This window comes from Acanthochromis polyacanthus, chromosome 14 (assembly GCF_021347895.1).
Source record: "Acanthochromis polyacanthus isolate Apoly-LR-REF ecotype Palm Island chromosome 14, KAUST_Apoly_ChrSc, whole genome shotgun sequence".
NCBI classification, from domain to species: Eukaryota; Metazoa; Chordata; class Actinopteri; family Pomacentridae; genus Acanthochromis; species Acanthochromis polyacanthus.
In genome coordinates, this window is record NC_067126.1 from 8292707 (window position 1) to 8303379 (window position 10673).

Below are 10673 nucleotides of genomic sequence, written 5' to 3' on the forward strand. Positions count from 1 at the left end.
ATTAATCAGATCTAACATTGAAGAATTAATTAAAGGTAAAATCTCCTTGAAGAGTCTAGTTGGGATAGGATCTAAAAGACATGTTGATGGTTTGGATGTAGAAACTGATGAAATTAGTTCAGGGAGACATATAGGAGTGAAGAATTCTAAAGATTCATCAGGTCTAACAGCCAATTCAGAAGCATCTGTGACATTTGTAGGAAGGGCCAGATTAATTTTATCTCTAATCATAACTATTTTCTGTGTAAAGAAGCTCATGAAGTCGTTACTGGTTAAAGCTAAAGGAATACAAGGTTCAACAGAGCTCTGACTCTTTGTCAGCTTGGCTACAGTGCTAAAGAGAAACCTAGGGTTGTTCTTGTTCTCATCTATTAAAGATGAATAATAAGTTGTCCTGGCATTACGAAGAGCTTTTTTATAGATTACTAGACTATTTTTCCAAGCCACATACACTTCCTCTGAATTAGTGGAATACCACTTTCTTTCCAGCTTTCGGGATGCCTGCTTTAAAGTCCGCAGCTGGGAATTATACCAAGGAGCAAGTCTTCTCTGAGATATAACTTTCTTTTTTACAGGTGCAACACTATCAAGAGTTGTACGCAGTGAGGCTGAAGCAATATTAACATAATAATCCACTTCTGTGGGGGTAAAATAATAATAATTGCCTTCTGATTTATCAGTAAATGTTGCTGAAGTAAACAGTGAGGGTATTATTTCCTTAAATTTAGATACTGAATTGTCAGACAAACACCTACTGTAATGATATTTGTTCTCAGCTGCTAAACAATCCTTTACTTTAAATTGAAATGTTATCATAAAATGGTCAGAAAGAAGAGGGTTCTGGGGAAATACTGTTAACTCTTCAATTTCTATGCCATAAGTCAGGACAAGGTCAAGAGTGTGATTAAAACTATGAGTTGGTTTATTTACATGTTGAGAAAACCCAATTGAGTCTAATAATGAATTAAAAGCTGTTGTAAGGCTGTCGCTGTCTATGTCAACATGAATGTTAAAGTCACCCACAATAATAACTTTGTCTGAACTGAGTACTAATTCAGATAAAAAGTCTGAGAATTGAGATAAAAACTCAGAATAAGGAGCAGGAGGACGATATATAACAACAAATAAAACTGGTTTCTGAGCTTTCAAATTTGGATGAGAGAGACTAAGAGTGAGATTTTCAAATGAGCTGTAATCAGGTTTAGGCCTCTGGTTCAATTTTAAACTAGAATGGTAGATTGCTGCTACTCCTCCTCCTCGGCCTGTGATTCGAGGAATATGACAGTTAATATGACTAGGGGGAGTTGATTCGTTTAGGCTAACAAATTCTTCCTGCTGCAACCAGGTTTCAGTCAAACAGAACAAATCAATCTGGTGATCAGTTATCAACTCATTTACTAGCAGAGATTTAGACGAGAGAGATCTAATATTTAACAGACCACATTTAATTTTCCTGTCTCTGTGTTCTGTTGAAATAGTGGTATTAATTTTTATTAAATTTTTGTGGTTACTATTTCTTTTGTATATTTTTGATTTGTGTAATTTATTGAATTTTGGTGGTCGGGGGACAGACACAGTCTCAATAAAGTTAACTGAATTACTGGAGGGTGACAGCTGTGAGGAAACTGCAGAGAGGTGTGTAAGACTACAGCTCTGCATCCTGGTCTTAACTCTGGGTTGTCATGCTTTAGGAGTACTAATAAAATCAGCCATATTCCTAGAAATGAGAGCTGCACCATCCAAAGTGGGATGGATGCCGTCTCTCCTAATCAGACCAGGTTTTCCCCAAAAAGAGCTCCAATTATCAATAAAGCCCACGTCGTTTGATGGACACCACATAGACAACCAGCGGCGAAACGACGACATGCGGCTAAACATGTCATCGCTGGTCAGATCAGGCAAGGGTCCAGAGAAAACTACAGAGTCCGACATGGTTTTGGCGAAAGTACACACCGATGCCACGCTAATTTTGGTGACCTCCGATTGGCGTAACCGGGTGTCGTTACCGCCGACGTGAATAACAATCTTACTATATTTACGATTATCTTTAGCCAGCAGTTTCAAATTTGCTTCTATGTCGCCCGCTCTGGCCCCTGGGAGGCATTTAACTATGGTCGCTGGTGTCGCTAGCTTCACGTTTCTGACTATGGAGCTGCCAATGATCAGAGTTGGTTTCTCAGCGAGTGTGTCGCTGAGCGGGGAAAAACGATTAGAAACATGAAGCGGTTTGTGGTGAGCCGGGACAGCAGGCTTGAGTTTAGGACTGTTTTTCCTACGAACTGTCACCCATCCACCCGGCTGTTCGGGCGCTGCTAAGGGACGGCTAACAGATGCTACACTAGCTAAGCTATTGCGGTCCGCACCGGCTAAGGGGGCCTGGCTAGCTGCTAGCGGGTTATTTTCCATGGTGCGGAGCCGCGATTCCAATTCGGAGAGCCTCGCCTCCAGAACTACAAAAAGGCTGCACTTATTACACATATCGTTATCACTAAAGGAGGCAGAGGAATAACTAAACATGTGGCACACTGAGCAGGAGAGGGAAAGAGAGGGAGAGGAAGAGGCAGAAGCAGAAGCCATGCTAACGACACCACACAGTGCTGAAACAGGAAATGACGCAATACGCTCACCGTAACGTCAGACGTCGCCGGTAGGAGGTTCCCCACTCTACCGATCTACCACTCTGAAGGAACCCCGAGGAATATGAGGAATATGCATATGAATAAAAGTGTGAGTTTTCATGGAAAACATGAAATTGTCTGGGTGACCCCAAACTTTTGAATGGTCGTGTACATCATGGTGTTGTGCATCAGCATAAAGAAGCTTGAACTGCTGAGATCGCTCAGACAGATGACAGCTAATTTCATACTGCAAACAGTGATGATCAAAGTTTAAGGCACAATATGATGACGAAGTATCCCCACTGGATACAAACTGCACGAGACAGCAAGTTCTCTGTGAGGAAAGCTTTAGTGTGTGCTCAAAGGAAAAAGATTAAGTCTGCTGCTTGCCACTGAATTAGCAGTGGAGGGTGTGACGGGGAGGCTATAAAAGAAGACTTGACCAAGAGAGAGAAAGCTACACCAGAGCAATCATGGAATAAAACCAATGAAAATTAAAGACTATTATCTATTCTCGAAATTTGAGACATGGTTGAAAGAAATGAAAGAAAATTGCATCTGCACTAAACTGGTCTAAGTAGTTATAGTGTTATTAAAATACACACACAACCTGCACTCGCTCATCTTAATGAAAATTATCTAACTGCATGTTCTGCCTGGAGTGGAAGATTTGGCCAAAAGATCAAGTGACAGTCTTCTGGGGCAGAATCCCAATTCTGGCCACTAATTTAGTTGAACTTGTGATCACTGGATTAGCTGTGAGTTTGGCCATGAGGTGAAGTAGCAGGCTTTGTGTCCAGACACAAACACAAGTATCTGCATTTGTTCAAAGACACATTTGAGCTGTGATTAACTCAATGGCTGAGAATTTGTCAGCAGATGAACAGCTCAAAAACGTCTAGAGTACAGTTGGATGAATTTAACCCCTTTCTGGTCAAAACAGATCTTTCTGGATGCTGGATCAGACTGTTTTCTGTTTACAAAATAATACTGCACTCCTTTAACCCAATTATCCCTTCACCTTGGACCTAGGAACACCTCCGGAGCATTGGGAATATCAGATTCAGTCAGCTGCCCCCATAGCAGATGGGGTGCTGTAACTGTTAAGCAGAATGGACAAAGGCTGCATCTTAGGTTACATTCATTAAGTTCCTGTAATTGCCAGCAACAGACGTCTTTGTCTTCCCACCTGCTCCAGCAAGACTGTTGGAAACAGACATCAAAGTCAAAACAAAACTTTGAGCTATACATAGATGGAACCCCATTGTTGTGAGAAGGGGTTGGTGGATTAAATGTTTTCTTAGATTAATCTTTGATACTAAAGTATTAAAGCCATCTTTTCTAAGAACAAAAACCTGTCAAGAGCATCACCAATCAAACAATAACTAAAATTTGTTAGTGCCATTAATACAACTTTATACTACACCACTGGTAATAATATGAAACTGGAAAAATAAAAATCTGAATCATGCACTATTAGAAAACTCTCATATATGGAATTGCACCACAGTTGTCAAATTAATGCAACAAATTCTGCGACATTTGAGTTTTGCCACAGGCAGTAATACCATTAACAAGAGCAGTGGTGAAAAGACATACATCTTAGTCTTCAACATACTCTGAAAGGTTGTTTGTAGGAAAAAGACGAGAATAGAAATGTCAACAAAGATTAAGAGCAATAGGATGAAAGAGAACTTGTATAGTAAAAGTGAAGCTATCACTCTGAGGAGCATTTGTAGTCCTTCTTTTCTACTTTAACTCCTGTCCAAACCCTCTGATCTATGATATGTTAATTCTGGTTTGTGTAAGCTACAAGAAGTATTGTCACTCTTGAAATCCCTTCCTAATTAGCTCATTGCAGGTGCATCATAGGAGATAAAATCTTGAGATGAGCTTCAGGAAAAGGACCGCCGCAATCACTTCCATCCCTGAAATGTACATACACCCCGATCAGGCAAAACACTATGATCACTTGTCTAATATTGTGTTGGTCCTTTTATGCTTTTAAAACTCCTCTGGACCAGTGGGGCATGGACAGAGAACATCTGGGGACGTCCTGTGGCACCAGGATGGTGACAGTGAATTCTGTGGGTCCTGTGGGTTGCAGGGTGGGACCTACCAAGATCAGGCTTATCCTGGAACGTCCTACAGATGCTCAATAAGATTTGGATCTGGGGAATGTGGAACCCAAGTGAACACCTTAGCTCTGTTGTGTTCCCTGGGCCCGCTCTTGAGCAATTTATGTGGTGTGTCAGGGTGCATTGTTCTGCTGAGAGTGGCCACTGGAATCAAGGACTGCTGCTGCCATGGCGGTGGGGACGTGGAGGGGGGGGAGGTTGCTTGACCTGCAATGCTTGGGTGGGTGGTACATGTCAAGCATCCACATGAATGTCAGGACTCAAGGTTTCCCAGTAGAAAGTTGCATTATGACGAGATGATCGGTTATTCATTTTACCTGTCAGTGGTCATGATATTGTGTCATAACAACCCCCTCTTTCTTCTATCAGCACCGGGATGCCCACTTCCTCTTCCTTCCTCCCTTCTTTCATGCAAACCATCCCTCTATCTACCGTCTCCATGTTGCTATCTCATCCCCCACTCTTTTCTCCCTTTCCAACATCCTCTTTCTCTCTCTCCTGCTGCCAGATCGGCGCCCACATCCAACAGTTTTGCGTGACTGACAGCCAACCAAGCTTTTCTTCCTGCAGCCCACCAACAATCCTACACCACCATTTCCAATCTTTCTATCCACAGATTATATCCCTCAGACAAGCAACGCACACTTCTCATGGACTTCAGTGATTCCTCTATTGAACCAACCACCACCTAAACCTTCTCAAGTCTCTGCTCACTTAAGTTAAACTTAAGTCAACAAATTCTCTCAGATAAATACATTGATTGAGCCCAACTTCTTCTTCTTCACTCGATCAAACTAATCCAAGGACAACCGGCAGCCACAAAGGCGTTCTAATTATAAGCACCAAAGCTCCAGCTCAGTCAAAGGAACTGACAGCACCAGAGTTTGCTTATGTTTTCAACAGAGACATCCTCTCTTCAACTTTTCCATCACAGAGACAAGAGTTAGAGAACTACCAGATCCTGGTCCTTGAGCTAGCGCTACTCTTTGGAATACAGCCAATACCCTGCTCAGTTTGCAGCCACTGTAGCAGCCCATCACCAGCAGTTCATCCAAGACACTGGATGCCTCGACCAAGAGCTGTATTGACGTACCTTTGCCAAATGTTCAGCCTTATCACACCATATATGTGCTTCATCAGCTCACCCAGTCACCATATGCACCATCCCCTTCCAAAAACTACAATCTCAAAGTAGATCTTTGTCATCGAGCCACCCTCTCTCTCACATACTACAATCAACTATGATTCATGACGCCACAAGATTTTCCACCTCCATGCCTTTGCACCAAGACGTCAACCAAAAAGGAGGGCGATCTGCATCTGCAACAACTTGCATGAAGGCAGCTGCATCACCTCTCATTACAGATACTTGCACACCTACTCGTTCTGTGAGGATGTTCACTCCTGACCTGACTGACCCCATAATCCAATGAAACAGTGACTAGCCATATCCACCTCAACATCAGCCAATGTCCAAGCACCACAGCATGCACTCAGAAAACTTTTAAATTTCCTCATCAAGGGCTTTTCTTATGGCGTCTACCCAGGAATCATATCCCTCCCATCAGCATCCTTCATATGCAAAAGTCTTCAATCTGCAATCAGATCTCCAGAGGCGGTGGACTTGCTGCGAGATAAAGCTGTAAAGGAAGGCTTCATGATTGATCTTTGACCACATCCACCTTTCCCCATATTTCACGTCAGTCTTCTCAGTATAGCAACAAGAAAATATTCTGGCAAAAAGCACATCATAAACCTCTCAGTGACCAATTTTCTCTCAAATATTCTCCCGCAAGCCACGCCATGTCTCTAATCAAACTTGCAGCAAAAGAGCTTGACTCTCAAAAGCCGACATCACTCAGTGTCCTCCCTATCCATCCTGATTACTGGTGTTATGTTGGAGTTCAGTGGAGAAGTACCTTCTACTTTGTTGGCTCACCTTTGGTTGCAATAGCAGACTCAAATTATTTGACTCCCTGTCCAAAACCCTGTGTTGGATCTTAATCAACAGTCACAGAGAGAGAGAGACTCTGCAGATTGAATAGAGTTTGCTAACTCATTCCACCACCAGGGAACCACAGAGGAGAAGAGTCTAGCTACCAACCGGCCCCGCTGTGGGTCTCTTCGTTGTCTGCATTTGAGTCTCTGCATCAGAACATAGCAGAGGTTTGACCATGCATGCAGGGAGGTCTGTCAGTAAGGAATTGTAGTTTTCGATGCATGATATTATGAGAGCCTATACCAGGAGTTGTGCTGCATGTTCAGACAGGAAAGATCTGATCTTCCTGATGTACAGGGCGAATCAACACAACCGTGCAACACAGGCCACATGAGGCAGCAGAAAGAGCTGGGTATCAACAACATAGCGATGGTATGAGAGGGAGTGGATTATTGCACCAAGTGATGTTGTGTATATTGAGAAGCGGAGGAGGCCAACACTGACCCTTGAGGAACGCCTGTGGGGCACTGTTTCATGTCAGGTCATGCAGGCTGTGTATGCTTGTACAAATTAAAGGATATGCATTATGCTTGATGCCACTCATAGTTTCATATGTCCTTTCTATCAAGTCACTATAATAGTGCCTTGCCACATACTCATCTGTATATTTTCAGTATACATTCAGATTCTCTGCATCCAAATGTGAAAGTTGTGCATGATTGCATGAATTAAAAGGAAATGTATCATTCTTGACTTCACACATAGATTCATTTCTCACATAATATCTTGCCTTTAAATCAAGTCACTATAACAGTGCCTTGCCAGTCATTCATTGGTTTGCATTCAGCATGTTGCTGATTATATGCATTCAGATTAAAAGGTCATGCTACTTGCATGAATTCAAAGTAACTCCAACACACTTGTAACTAAGCATAGGATAATTTAATTAAATTGCGTTTAATTTTAAGATGACCCTGCTAATATGATCCCTTTGGGAGCATAGATTTCGGGTGTTGTGATCTCAAGGATTGTCTGTGTTTCTTACTCAGATTGTTCCAAAGTATCACTGAAGCAGAGTTGCCACTAAACATAAATGTCATTCCAAAACACAAGGTTAAATCTGACAAAGTGCCCTGTCTGAAATATAGCAGTGTGAAGACAAAAATTAAATGAAAACAATTATTGCACCATCAGGCACTGTGCACCTCCAAGCGGTATGGTTTCCAAAGGCCTCTCAGTGTCCTAATCAAGGTGAGAGTTTAAAAGATGACATGCTGGCTGTTGTCCCACCATAACTGTGATCACAGCATGATCATCATCAGTCCAACCTGTAGATGTCAAACTGACACCAGAATGTTGCTCATCTTGGACAAAACAACACCCCTAAAAACCAGAAAGTGATGTAGGTGCTTGAATCAAATCAAATGAATAACAATCCCATATTTCCTGTACTCAATGCAGACCAACATAGGTACAAATTCATTGATGATTTAAGGAATTTATTTTGTAGAAAACATAGACATACTACTTTCAAATTTGCCCCGTGGTCCGATAGTTTACAGCGATTGCTTTGTGTTGCAGATTTCTTAGCATGTCTCTAAGTCCTGCAAGTAAGTATTTGTTTTCTTTCAGCTGCTGTCTATCATTAAAATATTCTGCTTCAGGGCTTCTGCCATTGTTCTCATTTTAAATAAAATTTGAAAAGATTTGGCAGATTTTTCTGATAAGGTCACATGTGTGCTGTTGCAGTTTGCTTATGACATCTGTTGATCTACAAACATGTCACAAGGACTTCAAGACACTGCTGACTCAGCAATAGTTTTGAATGGCTTCATTAATTATACTTCAGTTATTGTACATGAAACATCAGCTGATGATGCTGAGGAGTTCAAATGGGAAAGGAGAGACAGGAAGAGAGGAGGGGTTTTCGGGGAAAACATGAACATAGTTATGTAATGGGCAAAGTGAGGAACGAGGGACACGACTGTCCAATTGATGCTGAGAGACAGAGGAGGAGGAGTTCAGAGAGACATCAGTAAGAAAATTACATCTTGGTCACAAAGTTGCCAGAGCTGCAGAGAGCTGCCGCTCTCTGAAGATGGAGGACCTGGATGGAGCAGACCTCTGCTTTCCACAACTCATCAACATCTCCTGCAAGAAGCCTGCACCTCCTCAGACTGAGGATCTGATCCTATATGTTGTGATGTTCTCCGTCTCTCTGCTCACTGTTGTTCTCAACCTGCTCGTCATCATCTCAGTCTCCCACTTCAGGCAGCGATAAAATGCAAAATCTGCTTTTTTATTTAATTACTGTAGATTTACAAGTGAATTGTCTTTGATATAGTACTGAGTGATGCTACACTTAGAAACATTAGACTGACGTTTTAACTTCTTAAGTGTTTTGACTTTTGAAATAGATGTTGGTTACTGGTGTTTAGTGTTTATATCATTAAGACATGAGGGCTTGTTGGTTTACTGTTGCTTTTCTGTCTCCCTCCAGGCAGCTGCACACACCAACTAACATCCTCCTCCTCTCTCTGGCCGTCTCAGACTTTCTCGTTGGTCTCTCAATAATTCAGTTTGAAATCCTCGTACAACAAGCCTGTTGGTTTCTTGGTGACTTTGCATGTTCTATGTTTCAGTACATAGGATTTGTCATCACTTCTGCCTCAGTGGGAGACATGGTGCTGATATCAGTTGACCGTTATGTGGCTATTTGTGACCCTCTGCATTATCACGCCAGAATCACAGAGGGGAGAGTTAAACTCTGGGTTTGTCTGTGTTGGCTGTTTTCTGGTCTCCACAACATTTTATTCTTAAAGACTCAAATCGGCAACTCCTGCTATGGAGAATGTGTGATTAACGTTGACCTCATTGGGGGAACTGTTGACCTTGTTGTCACCTTCATTCTTCCAGTTGCAGCCATTATACTTCTATATATGAGAGTGTTTGTGGTGGCCGTGTCTCAGGCTCGTGCCATGCGCTCTCACACTGCAGCTGTCACCGTAGAGGCTTCAGTGAATCTATCAACAAAAAAATCTGAGCTGAAAGCAGCTGGGATTCTGGGTATTGTTGTATTTGTGTTTCTAATGTGTTTTTGCCCGTATTTCGTGATCAATCTTGTGGGGGGCAGCGCATTTTTCGTTTTTTCAGTTTTTTTCTTTCTGTTCAACTGTAGCTCCTGTTTGAATCCACTGATCTATGCCCTGTTTTACCCCTGGTTTAGGAAAGCCATTAAACTCATTGTCACCCTGCAGATCTTGAAGCCTGACTCTTGTGAGGCCAACGTACTGCAGAGAGGCTGAAATCAAACCTGCCAGGCAATGATTTAGTTATTTCAGGTGTGTAATTGCTCTCATGTTTTGTTTTGCTGCTTGAATCACTGTGCAACTTCCTCAACAGGTTGTTTGCATTCTTCTGTTGTGTTTAAGTGCTATCAATTTTAAGAATCTTTTCTCCCTCTGTCCTTGCATGACAGATTTGTACTACTTTGTGCAACTCTGCGTATATTCAGGAATCGACAAATATGAAAAGCTACAGCAATACATTCTGTTGTCATCATTTTCACGCTGTTTGTTGCCTCCCTCCTGGGTGGATTGCTGCTACAGTTTGAGTCTCATGTCTATTTGTTTGATTAATACTTAGGCTTGCAAACTTATTCGGTACAAGCTGTTGTAATTTTTTTTATTTTTTTGTAGTTATATAGATACATCTGTAATGAAGTCATCATAACATGTATTTTGTAAAACTGCAAACAGGTTGTCATGGTAAAGAAGCAGCATGCTAACTCATGCATATTAACTTACATGTTGGTGACATTTTATTGCTTAAGCTGGTGGAGATGTGAAGTCTTTTAAAACTTCGTCAAATATATATATACTCAAGGTTTCTCCCCATTAAAAGGGTTTTTTTTTTCTTGCCACTGTCGCCTTAGGACTCGCTCTGAGGGTTCAGGCATATGGGTTCTATAAAGCGTCT

The 10673-nt window shown here is 41.8% G+C and overlaps 1 protein-coding gene across 1 annotated transcript; it reads left to right on the forward strand.

Moving 5' to 3' along the window:
• The first annotated feature begins 8793 nt into the window (after positions 1-8793).
• On the forward strand, positions 8794-10000 carry LOC110957083 (trace amine-associated receptor 13c-like). The gene is made up of 2 exons (XM_022202929.2): positions 8794-8966; positions 9196-10000. Exons 1-2 carry the CDS (start codon positions 8794-8796, stop codon positions 9998-10000), a joined length of 978 nt encoding a protein of 325 aa, XP_022058621.2.
• The last annotated feature ends 673 nt before the right edge of the window (positions 10001-10673 follow it).

Bases quoted from the DNA above. Each gene is read 5' to 3' on its own strand.
- LOC110957083 (XM_022202929.2), top strand. From the start codon at position 8,794: ATGGAGGACCTGGATGGAGCAGACCTCTGCTTTCCACAACTCATCAAC. The intron at 8,967-9,195 runs GCAGCGATAAAA...GTCTCCCTCCAG, and splicing joins ATCTCAGTCTCCCACTTCAG to GCAGCTGCACACACCAACTA.